This window comes from Caretta caretta, chromosome 2 (genome assembly GCF_965140235.1).
Source record: "Caretta caretta isolate rCarCar2 chromosome 2, rCarCar1.hap1, whole genome shotgun sequence".
NCBI lineage: Eukaryota > Metazoa > Chordata > Testudines > Cheloniidae > Caretta > Caretta caretta.
The window spans coordinates 189,839,557-189,862,140 of record NC_134207.1 but is presented as its reverse complement, the minus strand read 5'-3'; the positions used below and the strand labels follow the sequence as shown (position 1 = coordinate 189,862,140).

At 38.3% G+C, this 22,584-nt stretch overlaps 1 protein-coding gene across 5 annotated transcripts; it reads left to right on the top strand.

Moving 5' to 3' along the window:
- Positions 1 to 1,629: 1,629 nt before the first annotated feature.
- LZTFL1 (leucine zipper transcription factor like 1) lies at positions 1,630 to 19,809 on the top strand. 5 transcript variants are annotated; one of them, XM_048838829.2, is made up of 10 exons: positions 1,630 to 1,650; positions 3,980 to 4,104; positions 6,847 to 7,041; positions 7,687 to 7,747; positions 8,800 to 8,868; positions 11,612 to 11,677; positions 11,811 to 11,888; positions 14,725 to 14,898; positions 17,589 to 17,692; positions 18,718 to 19,809. In XM_048838829.2, exons 2-10 carry the CDS (start codon positions 4,028 to 4,030, stop codon positions 18,734 to 18,736), a joined length of 843 nt encoding a protein of 280 aa, XP_048694786.1. In that variant the 5' UTR covers positions 1,630 to 1,650; positions 3,980 to 4,027; the 3' UTR covers positions 18,737 to 19,809. The 5 variants fall into 5 exon arrangements, with proteins under 5 accessions (XP_048694786.1, XP_048694785.1, XP_048694784.1 ...); XM_048838828.2 differs by lacking the exon at positions 1,630 to 1,650 and adding an exon at positions 1,962 to 2,067 and having other exon boundaries at positions 14,740 to 14,898; XM_048838827.2 differs by lacking the exon at positions 1,630 to 1,650 and adding an exon at positions 1,962 to 2,067.
- Positions 19,810 to 22,584: the final 2,775 nt, after the last annotated feature.

Genomic DNA, 22,584 nt, shown 5'->3' with positions numbered 1-22,584 from the left:
TTAAAGCTGTCCTTTATACCTATGAAAAGTGGGTGTAAGATGTAACCAAACTGGTTTTTACATTCACTTAATTTTACATATGGCACAAAGCAGTGGAGAATCAGCCACATAATCTCCGGTTTCATTGTTCACAGAAGACCCCAACTGTTCAAGGGCCAACCCTGTCTTTGAGATCTTCCTGTTTAATCAAGGCTACCTTAAAGAGCTCAGTGAAGAGTGAATATACTTCCCTTACTTCTATATATGGGCAGTAGATGTTTATCTGACATATCTCAGGACAATATGATAGTTTCTGAAGATAATCTGGCAATAACAAGGAGGATTTCTAAAAGATTTTTGTAAAGTATTGTCAGGTGCAGTCATATAGTTTTTGTAAAGAGCTCTGACCTGTTAGAAATTAAGTAACCACTAATGAGGTTTATAACCATCAATAGACCTATATTGCTTTATGTTTGAAAAAACAGCAACTTGTGATTTATATACCAAATGTCCTGATCTTTAAGTTTGTCTCTTGCTTTAGAAGATGGTGGGATTGGCAACACAGATTAATACCCTAGTTTCCTCACATGACTCTGATTCAACTGTGCCTGTTAATTTTTGAAAACCAAGGACTACCTGGCAGAAGAAAAGCCTTGGGGAGGTGGAAGATGGAGGGCTTTACTAATGCCGGAGGGCCCAATTCGTGACTGCCTCAGTATTGACAACTTCAGGGGCCCAAAAATTCTGTTTCAGCCTCCTTTCCCCCACACCCCAAAAAAACCCCATGAGATTGGCTTCAACATTGTATGATTTCTCCTAATTAATCAATGTGTCTCCTCTGGCTTTGCATTGCCAACCTTTCCTCTGCCACCGGCCAGGCTCGGCAGCCCCTTGTTCTTCTAAACAAAAAACGCCCTATCACTTGTCTCCTGCGGTCAGAGCATTACGCAAAGCCCTAGCTATCGCCACACCCAGCACCACCCTGGCTTCTGTGCTGGAGAGGGGACTGGCTAGCTTGGCGTTGGGAAAGTTACGCAGGTGTGAGGCAGTGGCGGTTCTGCTCCACTCGCCTCCTTTCCCCCTTTGCAAGGCAGGGCCAGGGGTGCTAGAACAACGTATATGGGGCTGGAAGGGCTGAGAACTAGATAACCAAACTGTAAACCCAGCATATAATGGAAACCCCTTCAAGCCAGGGAGTGAAGCAGCACCCCTTGTTGCAGCACCCATCGGCGCCAACTTTCCCCAGCGCCGATGGATGCTCGAGCCCCCTGGACCCGGCGCCACCTCTTCCCCCAGCACGCCGCGTTCTCCCCCTGCCCTCCCAGGCTTGCAGCGTGAAACAGCTGTTTCGCGGCGCAAGCACTGGGAGCGAGGAGGGAAAGCGGGCACGCAGCGCGCTCAGGGGAGGAGGTGGAGCGGAGGCGAGCTGGTGTGGGGAGCTGCCGGTGGGTGCAGAGCACCCACCAATTTTTCCCGTTGGTGCTCCAGCCCCAGAGCACCTACGGAGTCGGCACCGATGGCAGCACCCAATGGGCAGCGCCAGGCTCCAGTGGCTCAGCAGCGTCCCCTCCCCTGTGAAGCAAGCCGCCCAGGGGAGGCTCCTGGCAACTGAGGGCTGGCGTCATGGCCAGCCTCATGAGGCTGCGCAGGGGCCAGGCCAGCGCCCCACAGGTAACGTCAATAGCGTTAAACAGGGTGGACCAGAGAGTCAGCGGGCGACGTGAACAGCGGTTGCTGGGGAAGGGACGCGCGCGCCCCCGTGTGGCCTGGGCGCTTAGAGCAACGCTCAGTGCAAAGCGCGCGAGAGACGGGCTAATGGGCGTGCGCAATGTGCAGGGGGCGGGGGAGTTCCGCGAGCAGCTCGCGGCTACGTCGCCCTTGGAAACCGCACAGGCAGTAACGTACCGCCCTAAAAATCCACGCAACGCAGAAAATAATCCGTTAGGCGGCCGCGCCCCCTTACTTCCGGTCACATGAACATAATCGTCCAATGAGATGGTAGTAAAGCGCCTGCCGGGTTTTGTTCTCCATGGCAACCGTCGCTGTATAATCAACCGTCGCCTCCCAGTACCTGTTAGAGTCGCCATGGTGAGTAACGAGGTTGCATCCCGGCCTACCTGGGGACGGTACCGGCTCTGGGACCTTGCTGAGCCCGCTACCCCAGTGGCCCTGTTCCCTCGCCCCAGCCCGCCGATTGGACTCAGCTCCCCGCATCCTTTCCGGGGTCAGCGCTCCTGGGGCCGTCAGGAGCCACCCGCCCAGCCCAGCCCCGCGCCGCCGAATAAGGGCCGCGATGCTGAGACAAAGACGCGCCCCCATCTCATCCCTCAGCGCGGGCGGCCCGACCCCAGGCGCTGAATCCCGCCCCCCTAAGTCCCCGGGCGGCGGCTGGCCCGGAGCGGGGGCGGCTTAGTGGAGCGGCGCTGCTGCTGGGCCTCGCCCAGGGTCCTGCCGTCGGGGTGGCTTTGCCCGAGCCGTCAGTCGTGGTGGTCGGCCAGGCGCTGCCACTGTAGGCGCCATTGCGGTGATTCCCAGCATGGCCAGCCCCAGGCGTAGACATCCGGAGACTGGCCTAGAGCCCAAGAGCAGTATTTGGAAAGCAGCCCGCGGCGTTAGCTCAGTATTTGCCTGGGAGGGAGCGGGTCCCCGTTTCAGGCTTTTCCCCACAATCACGAGGGTTGGAAACTTATTCTGCTTCCCTAAACAAAACTGAAGATTGTCAGGTAAATCAACCTGGCTCTGGGAGCTGGGGCTTTGAGAACAACAACAACAACAACAACAAATGCTGCCAGAGTTGCAAGAAACCAGTGTGAGTTGGTTTTATTAATGTTAGGAATCCAGTGCTGCTTTATTGGCTGCTGTGAAACCCACTTCTAGTTTTGGATTCGAACCGAACCGTCCCCTGTCGTGTTGTTTTTAGCCGGGCATTACAGTTAGTGCATGAAAACAATAAACAAAGGCAGGGTGGCTTGGTTTAAATCGAGGCGATTTAACTCGCCAAATGTAGAGCCTCCAGTTAAATCATCCATTGTAATCGACTTTTCAATTTGTACTTCAGTTGTTTTCTAAAAAAAGTGTTGCATTCTCATTGGTTGATACAACCATTAAAACATTTTGATTTACAACTAAATAGAACTTTTACACTAGATTTGGTACATCTTTGTACTACCTAGGAGGGTACACTAGAACTACATATATTTAAGGAATTACATAGCTTAATATTTTCAGATTCTAATTAAGTGTATGTTTTTCATACCTTAGAAAAAGGTGAATAATATATTGCTTATTTACTAACTTTTTGATCATGACTTGTGTCAAGCTGAATTATGATAGTAACTGAAATTTAACACACAAAACAGCATATAAAATTTATTTTTATTAAACAAAACAAGTGCGTAATACTATATGTTGTATCATATTTATAAAGCTTGGCCTCCAAAAGTTAGATTTTTTTTTCCCCTGATTATTTAATATAGAAAAGAAGCCTTGCTAGAGGCTGATGGATTCAGCATATTTATTTTTCATTTAAATGTTTTAAGAGATTATTATTAATTTAGGCCTTTAACATATTTTGTATTAAATTCAGATGTAATTTTAAACACGTTTATTTTTAAAAGAAAAACTTATTATAATTTAACAAAATTTTAAAAACTGATTTAAATTTAAAAAGTCCATATTTTCCCCCCAAAATCATCCATTTCTGTCCACCCCAAACAAAGATGAGCATTCCAATGCTATTTCATTGTCTAAGCTGATTTAGAAGTGCACAAAGTAAATAAAAAGTATAAACAATAGTGTAAAGTCAATCCTATTTGTAAAAAAATTTCAGATTTAATTAAGATGTTACATTTAACTTGCAGAGAGAAATTTAAATTCCTAACTTCCATTGAAATTAGAGGAAGTTAGAAACCTAAATACCTTTGTGGAGCTGGACCTAAACCTAACATAGAAGACTTATCTCATAGATATGTTAACCTTTACTGTGTCCCCTGATCCGCAGGCGGAGCTGGGTCTAAATGATCACCACCAGAATGAAGTGATCAATTACATGCGCTTCGCTCGTTCCAAGCGTGGCCTCCGTCTCAAGACAGTGGATTCTTGCTTTCAGGATCTTAAGGACAGCAGGTACCATGAGGAGGGAAAAATAATAAAGCAAAAACCCAAGGAGAGCAAGACTCTTCTGCCAGTCCTGAGGCATCTGTTAAATTATCTATCAAATATGTTTGACCTCATATGTATGTAAAACATCTAATTTGTATGCAATGTGTCTATATATCCCTGCCAAGGAAAAGATAAGAATGGCCACCATACTGGGCCAGACCAATGGTCCATCTAGCCCGGTATCCTGTTCTTCAAGAGTGGCCAATGCATCAGAGGGGGAATAATCAGAACAGGCAACTATTGACTGTCGTCTAGTCCCACCATTCTGTCAATCAGAGTTTAGGGACATCCAGAGCATGGGATTGCATCTCTGATGGAGGAACCTATCCTCCATGAATTTAGCTAATTCTTTTTTTTTTTACCCCAGTTATACTTTTGGCCGTCACAGCATGTCCTGAAAATGTGTTCCACAGGTTAATTGTGTTGTGTGAAGTAGTACTTCCTTTTGTTTGTTTTAAAACTGTTGCCTGTTAATTTCTTGGGTCTCAAATTATGTGACAGGGTAAATAACACTTCCTTATTCACTTTCTCCACACCATTCATTATCTTATAGACCACTATCATATATCCCCTTAGTCATCTATTTTCTAAGATGAACAGTCCCAGTCTTTTTTAATCTCTCTAAACTCTTCCATATCCCTAATAACTTGTGTTGCCCTTTTCTGTACCTTTTCCAATTCTAATATATCTTCTTTGAGATGGGGATGTTGTGCTGTCTGGACGGGCTCATGACCACGAGTGTCTACCTCAGACCAGTCAAGAACAGGGCAGACACCCCAAACTGGTGGTATGTTTTATAATTAGATTTCACCAACCCAGTTACAAATGTGAATTCCTGGATCACTATATCAGTCTTACCATAGAATCACAGACAGTCCCCTTATGCTCTCTCATTTATCTTGCTATCCAGGCAAGCTGGACTTAGTGATTAATGGTCACTTACACCAAAAATCACAAACTATTCAGGTTTCTTCCAGTCCCAAGAGACCAGTCGCTTACCCCAGATCAATTGGTACCCTAGATCTTGCACCAAAGATTGTGCCTGTAGCCAATTCTGTAATAAACTAACTAAAGGTTTATTAACTAGGAAAAAGAAAAAAGAGCCATTTGCAGGTTAAACCAAGCAAGCATATAACACAAAGTAGTTGCAACCTAAATCCTAAGAGTGACAGAGTTGTAGTGATCTGTCAATTCAAGATGTCTTTCAGGGTAAACCCAGGGATAAACCTGAGGCGGGCTGTGTCCCCTTTTCCAGATCATTTATGACTTTATTGAACAGCATAGGTCCCAGTACAGATTGTTGGGGAACCCTACTCTGTCCACTGTGAAAATTGACCATTTTTTCCTACCTTGTCTCCTATCTTTTAACGTCTTATCTTATCTTGACTGCTTACTTTGCTTAAAAGCCTTTGGTGTGGGACTGTATCAAAAGCTTTCTGAAAGTCCAAATACATTATATCCAGTAGATCACAATTGTTTTTAAAAGTACGAAAAGGGAAAGGTTTCAATCTAAACGATCGCTACAAGAGTTTTTTTTCTAATTTTTAATTTTAATAGGAATGGATGTGTTAAACTGCTGTGAAACTGTAACCTTGAGTTACATATTACGGTTGGTAAATCAAAATTAGATTTAAGACCCAAAACAAAATTTATAATTACAAAATTTTTATTTGATCAAAACTTTCAGAGAGAAGATTCAAGTAAAATATTAAATTGTTAATGACATTGTTATCTAGAATAATAGAAATGTAAGGTTGGAAGGGACCTCAAGGTCATCTAGTCCATCCCCCTGCCATGCTGAGGCAGGATTAAGGTTACCTTTGTAGACAATCCCTGACAGGTCTAACCTGTTTCTAAAAACATCCAATGATGGGGATTCCACAACTTCCCTAGATAACCTGTTCCAGAGCTTAACTGTCCTTCTAGTTAAGGTTTTTCCTAATATCTAACCTGAATCTCCCTTGTTGCAAACTTCTTGTCCTACCCTCGGTAGACATGGAAAAAAAAATAGATCACCATCCTCTTCCTAACAACCTTTTACATATTTGAAAATGTTATGTCCCTCCTCAGCCTTCTTGTCTCGAGACAAATCCTGGTTTCAGAGTAGCAGCCATGTTAGTCTGTATTCGCAAAAAGAAAAGGAGTACTAGTGGCACCTTAGAGACTAACCAATTTATTTGAGCATAAGCTTTCGTGAGCTACAGCTCACTTCATCGAATGCATCCGATGAAGCTGTAGCTCACGAAAGCTTATGCTCAAATAAATTGGTTAGTCTCTAAGGTGCCACTAGTACTCCTTTTCTTTTAGACAAATCCTGCCCATCGTTTTCAACCTTTCCTCATAAGTCATGTTTTCTAAATTTCTTATCTTTTTTTTTTTCTCCTGGGGACTCTTTCCAACATGTTCATTTGTTTCATAAAATGTGGTGCCCAAAACTAGACACCGTATTCCAACTGAGGCCTCATCAATGTGAAAAGAGTAGAACAATTACCTCTTGAGTATTACATACAACACTACTGTTAATACATCCCAGAAAGACACTTACCTTTTTCTCAACAGCATCATACTGCAAACATTGACACAGCTTTTTTTAAAAGGTCCTTCTGCTAGCTGCAAGCATTATCTGATCTAGTGAAGTTTTTTGGATTGCTGTAGCGTCGTTATTTGTATGATACATGTAACTTTTTTGTTAACTTTTCTGTTTAGGCTGGTGGAGGAGACTTTCACAGTAGATGAGGTGACAGAAATGCTGGATGGGTTGCAGACTGTGGTACACAGTGAAGTGGAATCAGAACTCATTAATACAGCATACACCAATGTGTTACTTCTACGCCAACTCTTTTCACAGGCTGAGAAGTGGTACCTTAAGCTACAGACTGATATCTCTGAGCTGGAAAATCGGTAACCTCATTTGAATTATATAGAAATAGAGAATAGTTTCACTGATACCTTTTTAAAGTGACTAAATACTATTATGACAGGTTTCAGAGTAGCAGCCGTGTTAGTCTATATTCGCAAAAGGAAAAGGAGTACTAGTGGCACCTTAGAGACTAACCAATTTATTTGAGCATAAGCTTTCGTGAGCTACAGCTCACTTCATCGGATGCATCACGAAAGCTTAAGCTCAAATAAATTGGTTAGTCTCTAAAGTGCCGCTAGTACTCCTTTTCTTTTTGTAAATACTATTATGTTCCCCTCTTACACCACTAAAATAATTTTCTAAGATTATTATACCAATGACAATTTAGTTTCAGATGCAGTTTTTCAATTAAAAGATTACAAATGATGATTTTAACTTCTTCATGAAGTGATTTGCCCATGTAAATAATAATCTTGCTTGCCTAGAATTTCATTATTTAGAATTTTATTTTTATTTGTATATAGGGTGTACTTATGTTGCCTTTTTTGTACTGACTCAGGGGTCTGATCCTGTGTGCCTTGGAAGTCTTACTTGAATAAGAAGCACAGCAGCAGACTTATAAATTGTGTTTAACAAGATTATTTGTCTAATTATTATTAATGTTTCTCTTCATTTTTCTCTCCAAGAGAATTGTTAGAGCAAGTTGCTGAATTTGAAAAGGCAGAATTTACATCTTCAAACAAGAAGGTAGAGATTTGTTACTCTGAAATACTATAATCAAATGCCCTATGAAACCACTACATTTGTTAAAGATGTTTACTATAGACTATTTCCTTGTGCTTAAGAATAAGGGTATTCATGCTAGAAATAACCTTTAAAGATTTTCAAAAATAGCAGCCTAATGTTAAGTTCCAAAATCTATATATAGTCACTTAGTGTATGCGCAACGTGCCTCAAATGGCAACTTGAACACTGGTCCATGACCCTCTATATAGTCACCAAAGTAAATGGCCTGACTTTCTAAAAGTGCTTTTTCATTAACCGCTTTGGAACATGTAAGGTATTGTTTTGGTTTTTTCGGGAGGCATAGTTTGTTTTTTAAATCTTGACCATATTTATAAGTTGCAAGGTAGAAAGGACTATCTTATTATTACAGAGAAAGTAAGGTTTCTCTGATGTGACCACGTATTAGATCTTGTTTGCCAAATTTATACCCAGTTAACATACACAGTATTTGAAAATTTAAATAGATTAGTGAACAGAAATTATTTTAAAGGGTGTAAATATTTATGACAATTATAAATTCTGTACTCCTTTAAAGACATAGGCATTCATTCTTTCTTTTAGTGTTTTCTAACTTATATGACTTGTGATAATTGCAGCATCAGGAGCTGTATATACAGTATTAAGATCCTGCCTCCCATCTCAGTTTTAAAACTAGTTAAATAAAACTTCAGTTCTAAGGATGCCAATTGTAAAATAAATGTATTGTCATATTTAGTTTCAGAAATCTCTTCTCTTTATTCTGTCTTTTAGACTTTGAAAAAGAGTCTAGTTGAAAAAATGTGTACCCTGCAGATATTTTAAAAATTGAAAACAAGTATTATATAAGATTTGTTAGTCTTAATGAAAGAGCCCAAGCCTGAACAAATAATAAATGAATTCAGAATAAACAATCATTGGTTGCATTTCACCAGACAGCAGAAAGGATAGAGTTGGAGAAATTATTTTAGCTACTAAAAAAATGCTAGAAAGAAAACATCTCATTTTAATTTTTTGTATCTTTGTCATTACTTTAGCCCAGTTCAGAGCTCATTAAGCCTAAACTTGCTCCATTAAATGAAGGTGGGTCAGAGCTGCTAAACAAGGTAAGAGTTTGTTCCCTTGACATATTTGGGACTGATTAGCATTTAATTTATTCAGCTGAATTTAGGTGCTACCCAGTAATCAGGGTTTGCAGAATACATTAGACGCCTACTCTGAAACCTACAAAACTTCAGTCACTTTAATAAATGAAACACTTTTGAAGATTCATTTTAATTATGTGCTTGTGGCATTTAATGTATTGCAAATTTAAAACTTATTTTGCATGCATTTTAGAAAAACGATTACTGTTACAGTTTCTCTATTTAATTAATAGGATTAGTGGGAGATGATTTGCTGATCTTTCATAAGACTGGACTTCCTTCTGAGAAGTAGATTGAAACACAAGTAATGCAGCCCATCGTTGGAGTGAATGGGATATTGGAGATTTTCAAAGTCAAATTCTATTTCTTTTATATTGTTTTTTCATTTTTTATTTTTGTAGTAGTTTAAATTTAAATTCTAATTGAAGCACAGTTTAAAAGGAAAAAAATTAGACCTTGCCTTTCAACTTTACAAATTTCCAATTTCCCATTTGTTACAAATTTTCAAATTATTGTAAAGCAAATTCTAATTTTTTTTTTAATGGTGATTCATTCAGCAATAGTTTAGACTACTAAATAACCCGAAAACTTAATATAAAGAAATAGAACTAGCCTTACCAGAACTTAGTGATGCATGGACTCTCATGAGATTTTTTTTTTTCAGTGATGAGCTGTATTTTCTTTCTCCGTCACCAAGAGATCAAGTGAAGATGGAGACTCCTTTATGTGTTTAATTTTTATATTTAAAGTGAATTTTAACATTTAACAAATTTACTTTTGTTTATAACTGAATATAATTAGAACATCCAGCACCACATATTAGAATATTACACTGCAGTTTTTTATCCAAATAGGATTTTTATTTTTTTGCAAAGGTGGTTCAAAGCTGAAATGTAAATTTACTGTGACCAATAAAACTTTGTCACATTTTGTGACACAAAACATAGGAAGCAGCAGACAGACTCAGCAGGAACAGCACCTAAGTGAAAGGTAACTGTTGTTGCAAAGCAAACTTTTTCTGCAGCGTGGTGCCGGTAGTTTTTCTGGAATCACTTTGCAGGGAAGAGGTTTTCAGGATTGTTTGAAGAGAATAGTTTGTTCTACAGATATTGTGTTTAAGTAAAAGTCAAACTAGGTAGGGAAAACTATTTGTGGTGCTGTGCCAGTAATTCCTAAATATTTGAAAGAGAGAATACCAAGGTTAACATGGTGAATATAACTATACAAGTGAACTTGAAAGCTGTTTTAGGCCTCAATCATGCAAACACTTAGGCACGTGAGTAACTTTAAGCAGGAGAGTAATTGTTAATTTTAAATGAAATTACTCGTATTTAAAGTGAAACATGAAAGGGATTATATGACAGGGCTGCAAACCTGATGACCCAGGAGGTCCCTTCCAGTCCTATATCCATAGACATAAATAACAGTAGGATCACAGCCTTAATATTTAAACTATTTCATTCCCCAACTGTTGATGTAATACAGTGGCTCTCAACCTTTGGAGACCTACTGTACCCCTTTCAGAAGTCTGATTTGTGTTATGTACCCCAGGTTTCACCTTACTTAAAAACTACTTGATCACAACATCAGACATAAAAATACAAGAGTGTTACAGCACACTATTAGTGAAAAATTGCTTACTTTCTCATTTTTATCATATAATCAAATAAATTGGAATATAAATATTGTACTTACATTTTAGTGTATATAGAGCAGTATAAACAAGTAATTGTCTGTATGAAATTTTTGTTTGTACTGACTTCACTAGTGCTTTCTATGTAGCCTGTTGTAAAACTAGGCAAATACCTAGATGAATTGATGTACCCCTTGGAAGATCTCTGCATACCCCCAGGATTACGCATACCCCTGGTTGAGAACCACTGACATAATATATATGAAAACTGAACAAATACATTCCAAAATAAACATTTGAAGATCACTTGCACTCCTACATGGCTAAAAGAGGATTTTTGAGAGGGCTTGCCTATCTGTCACGTTTTTAAACAGTTTTCAGAGTAGCAGCCAGGTTAGTCTGTATCTCCAAAAAGAAAAGGAGTACTTGTGGCACCTTAGAGACTAACAAATTTATTTGAGCATAAGCTTTCATGAGCTACAGCTCACTTCATCGGATGCATCTCAAATATGCTCAAATAAATTTGTTAGTCTCTAAGGTGCCACAAGTACTCCTTTTCTTTTTGTGTTAAACAGTGAACATGAATAAATTGTTTCCTGTCCTGTTGATTGGAAAGCATTTTGACAAATACCACGAATAGGATCTATATCTCTAAAATGCAATTTTACTTTTGTTTCAGTTAATATTATTCCTTATCCTATGTAGTTTGATCCTGCAAGGTACTGAATGCTCTGACTCTGATCCAGTAAATAACTTATGCATATGCTTAACTTTAGCATGTGAATAGTCCTATAGACTACAGTGCAATTGCTCATATACTTAGGTAAGAACATGGTTAAGGTCTCTGCTCTGTTGGGGCCTGGATACCCAAGACCGTGCAGGATCAAGCCCATAAAGAGAAACCAATGACCACAGTGGGCTGGTCATCCTTTTAAGCATTGACATAGTAGCTAGCTTTTCTGAACTAGAAAATCTATTTACTTACCTGAAATAATTGAAAATAACTGCAAGTCTATCAGATTCAGTCATGCAAGAGTGTTCATGGTAAAACTAATTTTTATTTACCAAAAGGAAATTACAAGACTTCAAGAAGAAAATGAAAAACTGAAGACCAGACTCAAGACAATAGAAACACAGGTACACTCACTATGAACCTGGATAGTAAATATATGTACATTTTGAAAAACCTAAATAGAAAGAACATAATTGTAATTCTCTCATTTCCAGTAAAAGATGCTGCTTTAAGCTTTGTCTTTCCAATTTATTGCAGGCTACAAGTGCATTGGATGAAAAATCAAAACTAGAGAAATCACTGAAGGATTTACAGATGATTCAGGGAGATCAAAAGGTTGGCTGTTTTCTCCATTGAACTAGCATTACCAAGTCATGTAGAACTAATTAGACCTGACAGGTGCAGTTGGCTTTGTGGGACACACAAAGGTCCTATTCAGGGTTGCCATGGTCCCACTAACATTTAGGGCTCTGATCCTTTAAGAAAAATATTTCATGCTTATGTGTGACCTAACCCGTGGTAGGAAATTATCATAAGAACCATTCCAAAGTTTGTTTCTTTGTATTCTAAAGATCAAAAGGAGTTTAATATTAATAGGTATATCTTTTGTTATGTTTTTTTCTTATTTTTGTGTTTTCCTCTTTTGTTAGTAAAGAGATGTCATCTAGTTTCCTTTCTGATTCAGCAATAAAATGTTCATTCTGTCTTGGTCAATATTATTGTATATTCTCCTTATGTGTACGCATAGCTCTTTTTGGAAAGTATACCAGCATATATTGTTAAAAAACATGCACAAATAGGATCAGAGCCTATACCAATGGAGTCAATGGGATTTTGCCATTGACTTACTTGAGTATAGGATCAAACCCACAGACCTCTAAATTGCAAATATACCTTAAACACTTCATCAAAAATAGTTCTTCCTACATTTACCTGTCAACACTTTAATTGAGGGTCTCCGATTTCTCCTGTAAAAGTTGTTGATCCAAATATGATTAAGCATTGCAGGAAAAACATAGAAATGGAAAAACCTAAACTGCAGACAGATTAAAAATATTTTTAATAAACTGTTAGGTATTCACATTATTAAGAAAATAAATGTATAGGCCAAAAAAAATTAAAATTAAAAAGGTGAATCAAACAGATTTTTTCAAAGTATTTCAGTTCAACTTGTAACAAATGAGTTGAAATGTTTTAGTCCTATTTAGCTTTTTTCTGCCTTTTATGAAAGTAAAGTTAAAAAACTGACATTTCTAAGACCGCAATATTGCTAACTTTGAAGTGAGTTTTTCAATTCCCTGTCTTAAAAAAATTGTATATCCTCTTAATTTCCATATTTTAATCCAAGTTTCTTTTTATTTTGCTTTCTAAATGGTTTATGGTATGTACTCTATTTTCTTAATGCGTTATAGTGCCCCTTAGTGATTTTTAGGATCTGTAATTTTTCATACAAATATATTATTCAATGGTAGTTTGATTTAAAGGTCACGGCAAATACTTTCCTTATCTGACTTAAGTTTTGTAACTGTAATTATTACACTGGTAGTTCTAAAGGCCTGGAGACCAGTCTTATCTGCTGCCTGTCTGTGTAGGCATCAGCTGGCCTAACTTTCAGACATGTTGAGTACCTGCAGTTCACATGAAGCCAGTTGTTTTCCCCCACCTTGCCACTCACTTCTCCTTCAGCTCTTAAATTTCCTTTTCATGGGCATATATATGTGATTGAATCTAGCTAGTTGATTTTTGCAGTGAAATATTTACACAGGTTGAAATCTTTTTCAGCCAATCTCCTAGATCATCCATGCTTACCCTTTTTAAAATAGTCTTCAAAGATTTTGATTTCCTTCTTAAAGGAATTGTGACCCTACATGGGATTATTTTGGTTAATAGAACTTCTAAAATAGATGTTGTCCCCATGAGGAAAGGTGAAGAATTAATGTACTCCACATTCATCCCTGAAAATATTAGGTGGCTGGAGTCTGCTTTTTAAGTGTAGCTGCTGTCACTGTGCCTTTTAATAAAATGAATGTCAGTAAAATGATATAATCCTAATCATGCTTTAATGGCCCAGGTTAACATAGGCTTAAAATACTCGCATCGTGTCTAACTACTTCCATCAAAACTACAGCAGATCATCTCTGTCACAGAGACCCAGTCATTAGTGAGTTCAAAATCGGAAGGCATGTGGACTGCTGAGGAACAAACTGTGCCTAGAGACACATGCAATTTCCTAACTGTGTAGCATCTTTCAACACAGCATCAATCCCAAAACATTTGAAGATAAAGTAAACGTTGTTTCTCGGTGAATATCATATTGACTGAATTTCTGCTCTTGGCTCTTAGCTCCCTAGCATGAAACAGGCCTGAACTTCCTTCTTAGATTTTGGTTCCTTTGAGGCCCTGATAGTTCAGATCTTTTCTGAGTCCTGATACAAATGCATTGAGACTTCATTCTTTTGTTTCAACACAATGTTATTTTCAAGAGTCTAGTCGTCAGATACCTCTCTTATAAATGAGATGTTTTTAATATACATGGACATGGCAGTTAACTGAACACACATATGGCCCAGGGCTGGTGCTCGAAGGCGTGTGTGTTGCTGCTTTTCACCGGATGATTGTTGCTATTAAGGTATGCTTTCCTGGTAATTATGGAGATAGTCTGCTTGTATCTCATCTCCAAACAGTGTGGCTTCAGCTCCTGTTGCTGGTGTGTTCACACACCCCCCACACACACACACACACCCCATCTTCCTCTACACCTCTCATAACATGTCAGTGGCTTTAAAAGCTACAGTATAGCCATGTATGTTCTCATTATATTCTCTAAACTTCTTTATACGCTTCATACAGTGTGTAATTTGTATCCTAAGTGATAACTGAAAGGAGATAATGAAATATAATTCCCACAGAGAAATGAAGCAGTTTCTAAGAATTTGAAATCTTGACTTGGCAGAAAAGAAGCCTTTCCATTTCTCCCTAAAATGTATTTATTGACACTTTTTGAAGGCTAAACATGTAGTCTTGTACTGCTTTGTGATCTATGGGAGGGGGGTTAAAGCACTGCGGTTTGCCATATAAAGACCTTCTGTGATCATTTTCAACAAATAATTTAAAATGCACTCTTTCATTTAGGATTTTGCAAAAAAAATTCATTTTAATATTTCTTTTGAAGACTAACGTAACTCAGGATATAAGTGAACTGGAAGATACAGTGTCTGCTCTGAGGTGCCAGTTTGAGAAGACTCTGAATGACAGTACTGCAAACCAAAAGTTCTTGGAAGAGAACTTGGTGATGACAAAGCATGACCTACTCAAGGTTCAGGACCAGTTATCTACAGCTGAAAAGGTTAGCTTCTTATTGCAGTGTATCGATAAGCTCTTTGTTCACTTTTTTTGACTATCTACTAATGTAACAAAGATTCTGTCTATTGTATGCAGATTACTAGGGATACATCACACCATCTTTTGGTGATTTTTTTTTTTTTAATATTCTTCCCTTGTTGGAGTGAAGAGAGTCCATTTCATAGATATGGAACACAGTCCACTGGTTGATGCCAATCAGACGGACACTTAAATACAGCTTCTGCAGCCATTTCAGAATGATTGTGAACAGTGACCGCAGATCTTTAGAATGAAGTTTTGTTTTTGTTGTACCTCTGTGAAAAGTTGGTAGCATCAGATTCCCACCACAAGAAAGTGGTGGTTGCCTTGTGGAAGCTGGCTACTTTGGATGGTTAGTAATCAGCGAAGACACCAGTTTTGTATTGGAAAGTCCACAGTAAGTGTTGTAATGGTGGAAGATTGCAGAATTTGCCCTTGAATATATTTCTAATTCACAGACTGCAGCTGAAAATGACACACTGCACTGTTGGGGGGGTGGGATGGGGAAGAGGGATTAACTTCTTCAATTTGGTCCCCTACATCTTGAAAGTGATGTGAACATCTGGTTTGATAATTACCATTGACAACGTCCCCTGCAACACTCTAAAAATGTAGGCATAAATGCATATTTGAACTAATGACGTGATTTTCTTCTCTGTAGAACCAGTAGAGGGAACACTAGTCAACAGATCATTTCTAGACCTATACTGATATACAAGTATAGCTGTGAGGAAATGGCGTGTTAATTTTGCATGAAACAAGGGTAATCGTAGATTCATTCTAAACAGAAAACATAGTTTTTGTTGAAGTCCTCTGTCTGAAATGTGATTGGCAACTATCTACAACAAAAAGCGAAGTTGGGAAATGCCACTAACTGAACACATTTTGTTTCTGACAGTCTCAAGGCTGTCAGCCTCATTCTTCAGTTTCGCACAAATTTTTAGATGACCTCTTTCCCCCCACCGCCCCCCGTCATTGGGGTTATATGACAACGTGTAGGGTTAATTTAGTGATCTAAGGATTAGTTTTGAAATATCTAAGCACAGGTTTAAATCCTGATAGAAGGCATAAGAGCCTAGTTTACGCTTAGGTAGATAAGTGGATTGTCATGCTAACTATGTAGAGGTCACATGAGAACAAAGATCCTGACTACACTGTATGGACACTATATCTCTCATGAAGAACAGTTTGTCTTATTGTGTCACTGACCAAAACTTCCCCATTCCCTATGTAGCCTGCTTTTGCATGGATAGGTTGCTATTTTGGACCCAGTAGCTAGCTGTATTTCATTGATCTGGTGTGTGTCTAGTTTGTGAAATACTTGTGAATCTTGCAAAAGGAAAGATGCTATTCAAATGTAAATTATTTTATACCTTCATTTGAATCCACCCTGTTCTATGTCATATTCTGTTACTTTAAAGTATCTTAAAAACTGAAAGAAGAAATCCAGTTTGTCATATGCAAATGAAGGGAAAGACTTGTTTGGGCTTGCATGTTTCTAATGGTAACAGTAGACACTAACATGTATACGTATGCATATTTTTTTAAGTCTCTTTGAAGTCTCTAACTAATTCTATTGAAGGAAGTATGTTCCTTATCTCCTAAGAACAACTTTTAATGCAAGGAGGAGTGTAATTGGGAAAGTTTGCACTAGGTAATTAAGAATTCTTGTTGTTTGTTTTCTTCAGATATGATAGATGGCACCTTAGTATTACTGGAACAAATGTGAGCTACTCAGCAGAACAGGTGTTTATCAGTGTGAGAAGAAAATAAAATCACACTTAGGTCATTTAAAAAAAAACAAAAATATATTGACCTACAAAAATATCTTATGCTATTTATATTTGGACATACAAAATAAATGCTTGTTTAGAGACACAAACACCACTTTACAGGTTGCAGCATACATCATAAAGATGTATGGCTGTCAGCTAAAATCTGTGTTTGTGGTATCTATACATGTTGTTACTTGTAGACTTCTGATCCATCACACAATGAGGCTTTAAAAATGTCACTGCTTGTAAATCACATTTATAGGGCTTTCCAAAACAACTGGAATGCTTTGAATCACAGGGCATCAAATTATGACATTTACTTGACTGAAGGCTTGCAAGTAGATTGTAGAGAAGTGACTGGATATTCTGTAGTATTCTAGGTTAGCCAGTGTTTGATTTGATCATGAGTATAGTTGAACTGTGAGTTAGAAGTGTACAGTCTGCATTTGCAGTTTGTTCATATGCCTGTAACTTTGTTGATATTATTAAAATGCCCAGATCAGTATCTGGTAAAGTTTTTGGGCGTTTTCTTTTTTTTTTTAAATCTGTTTTAATAAGGTTGTTCAGCACCATGGTACCTGTGCAGAGCCCCACTGTAGTAGGCGTTATCTAAACAAAAGCCAAATGATTTTAGTACAAGTTTTGTTACATAACAATCAGCATCGCCAAAAGTTCCATAAGTGTTTCATTAATACCTACTGAGTATTGATCAAAAGTAGGTAATAACAGCAGCAAGTATTTTGGACAGGGAAAAGCTAGACTGAACACTGGAATGAAGCCTAAGGAGAGAAACAGTTGAATGGTTCTTTTAAAAAATAAACTGTTTTAGATTTTTATTTTTTTTTTTTAATTGTAATGCATTGATGATCCTGTTGAGCAGGAGTTGGAGAAGAAGTTCCAGCAAACAGCTGCCTTCCGCAACATGAAAGAGATTCTCACCAAGAAGAATGAGCAGATAAAGGATCTACGGAGAAGACTTTCAAGGTAAGTGGTGCTCTTCCACCTGTTATCTCAAGAAGTCTGTTCCACCTCCACATTGTTTCCATAAATGTAAAACAGATTCTCTTAAAACCAGTTTTTTAACTTCTCTTTGGAACAAATTCAGTAGGGCTGTCATCAAACTTTGGATATGCCAACCTTGACCATTTTTCTTCAAAATATCAATGATTTTTTAAAACATTAAAATTTAAATTGGCATCTTTACAGTAACCATCATGCTGCACATACTCATTGTTAGGAAACAATTTTCATGGGATTATGACAGTCAAAACATGCCCACAAGATCCATGCACAGAGGTGCAGAAGAGGGTGGCAGTTGCTTCTTTTGCACCACCATTCTTTCCTGTTCCTAATGCCAAGGTGGGGTAGGGGTGACTTTTTTTTTTTTTTTTTTTTTGCTTTCATGGCTTGGGTAGGTACCTAGACTCCCAACCATCTCAAGTTACAGGTGGGGAGCTGAGGCACAGAGAGGTGAAGTGACTTGACCAAAATCACACAGGAAGTCTGTGGCAGAGCAGGGACTTAAACCCAGGTTTTCCGTATTCTAGGCTAGTGACCTAATCACTCAGGCCTTCCTTAATGTGGAACTATCCCATTATACCATCCATTCAGGGGAAGAGGGACACCCACTGTAGGGCCAGTGGGTGGCCCCATATTGAATGGGTGTAGGAAAGAAGAGGTGGGGAAAGACCATTGGGACCCCAAAATTTCTGTAGAAGCAGAAAGCCTAAGTCTGGCTTCCTGTGGCTCTTGAGATTGGTGGGTGGCCACCAGGGCTGATTCCACTGGTTGCAGGGCTGGTAAAGTGGCCAAATGAGTTTGTGTTTAAAAGGAGAATTTTTTTTAAATGAAAAATAGTTGGTTGCATCCTTCTAAATTGTGCAGTGTAAATTGCCATGAAAATGTCACAGATATGAGTAATTGGAATTGGTTGAAGTGGTTTTTCTCTTTGAGGACTGAATATCTATCTGGTATATTACACTCTCTAGCTTTAACTTCTTTCTTCTTAGATACGAACCAGATGATTAAAATGTGAAGAGCATTTGGTCTGTCAAGAAGCTGCCACACAAAGAGAACAGATTGTTGTGTTACTTTAAGGGATTTGTTGAAATACTTTGAGAGATTTGTTTTGAATGGTTTATTTTCTGCTTCTGCCAACACTTAAAAATAACCTTTTGTTGATAGAAAACTGAAATTCCTACTTTATTTACTTAAGAACTGAAAGATGAGAACAAAGTTTATAGAGTGTCATAGTTTCTGTACTTGTCTTTTTAATAGTTAACCTTGTTCATTCCCTGGGAAATAGCAAACACCAAATTAAGAGTTATTTACAAAGAAAGGAGTTTATTTTTGTTAAAATAAAATATATATACTTCTTCTCTACATAGCTTTGAGATGCAATTTACATACCTAAGATGTGACTCTTTTTTTTTTTTTTTTTTCTTTTCTTGCTGCGGGCATAACTTTCACATAAAAACACCCATAAGCTAACTTCATAAGGTTAATCTTCCTACTGGATGCCTGATTTCCTCTGTGCAAGTTATTTGCTGAATATAGGGTGTGCATTAGATAAAGGGGGACAAATATGCAATATTTGGGAATCAAGGAATGTGTAGTCAACTTAACGGTGACATTACTAGAAAAAGATGTACATTGGACATCTGTTGTTATCAAACCGTGTAGTACAGATTTAAAGGAAAACAAATACTTGCTGACTTCTGCAATATATCACAGATCTAAATTGCTCAATAGGAATACAAACCAAAAAGTATATTTTTCCCCCCACGGGCTCGCGTAAAGACTTTAACTTGAACACTAGAATCTTGATTCTTTCAAAGTATTAAAATTAAACCAGCAGGATGGAGAGAGGCTGAGAAAGCTGGTAACAGAGCAACTTTCTGGTGGGAAAATAACTTTTAGGAGGTTTTGTTTTTTTTTCCCCTACTTTCTTTTGCACCCTCAGCTACCCAGTTCTTGCACTCAAACTGTTCTGTATTTATCTGCCAACCTATTTTAATACATTTTACTTGTTTGTGTCTCTGGTCATGTATATATGTTGCATACAACTCTAAATAAAACCATTTATGTTTTCCAACATCAAACTCTGGATTTTGGAGTGTGGCTTCTTTACAAGTACCATCATATTTGCTTTTTCTTGGGGACAAGGCAGTGGAAATTTTTTTTTGTAGTGCTGTTCCTCAAGGAAGAGAGTTATGCTTTTAATCCCTCTGGACTGTATGATTCCTGTCTTTTTATTTTGAGGTAGAAGTCCTCATTGATTAAGTGGCCTAGCCCACCTAGACTAGGCCCTATGTTCTGTAGCTACATACTACTACCCTAGTGCAATATTAGTAAATTTGTAATAGTATAGTGAGATTGTATGTGCAGCATTAAGTTAAACTAATGGAAGCTGTTGCTTTAGAGTATCCTCAAATGTTAACATGACTAGTTAAATCCAGTTATTGTTAGTCCTCATCTTTTCATTATTTTGCACACTATCAGTTTATTGAGGGCAGCATTGCTCTTTATTAAAAATAGCAACTCTAACCTTTACTTTGTAAGGGATAAAATTCTTTACATAGAGATAATGAAGAAATTTCCTTCCAGCATGTGTTCTTGTAACTAGGTGTTTTGCTCAAATCCTGCCTAAAAATACTACTGTCAGTCTTGCATCATTTTCATACAGTTCATTTACTCTTTAGTCAAACCATAAAGTCCCTTGGACAAATTGTGTCCCAGGAACACTGACTTTGCGGGGGAGGGGGTTGTAGCTGTAATTTAGGAAAGATTTGGCCAAGAGTCTCTGTTCTAAGGTGATTGATTTTTCATTGGTTGGAATACAGTACAGTGATGTATTTGGGGTTGTAGAGGTCATCATGTTCAGGACTTTTTTTTTTATACTTCAATGTGAATTAACCAACTAAAACTTAAATGTTATATCAAACTGAATTCTTCTAAATCCTCCTTACAGAAGAAGAATGCTAACAGTGAGGTACAGCATGTTGTATAGGGGAAGAAATACATATATAGAGCCAGATGCTGTTCTCAAAGCTTAATTTGGCCTTATTTATACATTCAAGAAAATATCAAAAGCTTCCATTTCCAACTTAGAGCCACTGGTTTAGTGTGTTGATATCCCCACAGATCTATGGTCTATTTATTTAGGGCCCAGTTCTTGGAACCCTTACTCATGTTGAGTAGTCCTATTGAAATCAGTGGAACTACTAGTGTGGGTAAATGCTCTGTTTCACAACTGGGTCCTAAAACCCAGTGATAGGTTAGGAGTGTTAGGCTGGGAGAGGGAAAGCAAGAGGTCTCAAATTGTTATTCATGCCAACATTTACTCTTTGATAAATCAGGGCTATTGACTCAGACAACTAGAATTGGTAATCATTGATATCCGTACACTCTTAGACCCCAATTTGACAAAGCAGTTAAGCATGTGCTTAAATACCACAGAAGTCAGTTGGTCATGGACAGAGACTCTTCAGATAACTGGCAAAACTTAGAGAAATTTGAATAGCAGGGCCAAAATAATGAATTTGATTCAGTATTTAACAGGGACCCAATACAGACCATGAAACTTTAGGGTAACGTGCTCTTGTTGGCTTGTTTTGCTGGGTTGGAGATTGCTGCATTCCAAACCAAATGGAACCCTTAATACAACTGCTCTTGGGCTGACATTAGCCTGGTTTTCAAAAATCCATGGGTCGGTATACAATGTGTATGTTACGTTGAAGTGGGAACACCGTGCTGGAAGTTAAAGCTACCACATGAATTTGTTTTTCTGAACTTCTCCCAAGGCTCTACTTTCTCTAAAATGAGAATCCCAGTTGCTCATCTATCACCTTTTCTCTTTGGAAATTCATTTACTCTTCTGATAAACACCACACACTTCTTCCAGTTGAGGTGTTAATTCCCTAGCTCTACCTAAAAGAAAAATGTAAACACAATTTCTCCATAATCCTCTGATCGGAAGAAATCAAATCTCTCTTAAGCTGCTTTTGTGCTCGAGAAGTGAAGCATGTTTTCTGCAAGAGCAAAATTCAGGCAGCCCAGCTTTACCTTTTATTAACTATGACAGAATCAGCAACCAGTAGGACATAATTTGAGTCCAGCACTTGGTCATTAATAAACTCAGAGGTCATGCTGGATACTAACATTTTAATGAGTATGTTCCCTACCCCTTCCCAGTGTGTTCCTAAAATTCCCCACTGTCTGTTTTTGTTTTTTTTATTCTTGTGAATAATAGTTTCATAACAGAAGGCTGGATGGGTACACTTCCTTACACTGGACATATTCCCATTGCATTCAATAGAGCTACTCACATGAGCAAGGATTGTTGAATTGGGCCATATCCCATGTAACTTGTCTTTGAGGGTCCACAGTGATCTCTCATTTAACCACCTATTTTATCTTTCTGCAATACCAGCTAACAGTTGTTTTATCAGGGTTCTTCGATTTGTCTCTTTCTGTCATTGTAAAGGACCACTGCTGGCTTCTGAGTGACACCAACTACTGCAAACCTACAGCAGAGTGATTATTACGGTTATGGTTAGTGAATGCAAATTATCTCATTGCTTCAGGTGGTTTAAACTTCATAAGTTCAGTAAGAAACAAGCCTTTCTAGAAAAATAGCCCTTCAGAAATATATTAAGTAAATGCAACAGACTAGTATTATTTGACAGTAAATTTGTGTGTAAACAAATAGAAACTATTCCTTTAAAAGCTCTTGTAAACAGGCAGAGTTCCCACCTTGTGCTAAGCACAGAACTAGCCCACTCACTTTCCTGGCTATATTGTTAACTTGATAACAAATAGAGCACAACCATCAGCCTAAAATTTCTGCCCAAGTTTGGTAATGCTCAGGGCTTTCC

Excerpts from the sequence above, each read along its gene's own strand:
- LZTFL1 (XM_048838827.2), top strand. The coding sequence starts at position 1,975 with ATGGTAGTAAAGCGCCTGCCGGGTTTTGTTCTCCATGGCAACCGTCGC. Across the intron at positions 8,869-11,611 it reads GGTCAGAGCTGCTAAACAAG|GAAATTACAAGACTTCAAGA; the intron begins GTAAGAGTTTGT and ends ATTTACCAAAAG. Across the intron at positions 14,899-17,588 it reads AGTTATCTACAGCTGAAAAG|GAGTTGGAGAAGAAGTTCCA; the intron begins GTTAGCTTCTTA and ends CCTGTTGAGCAG.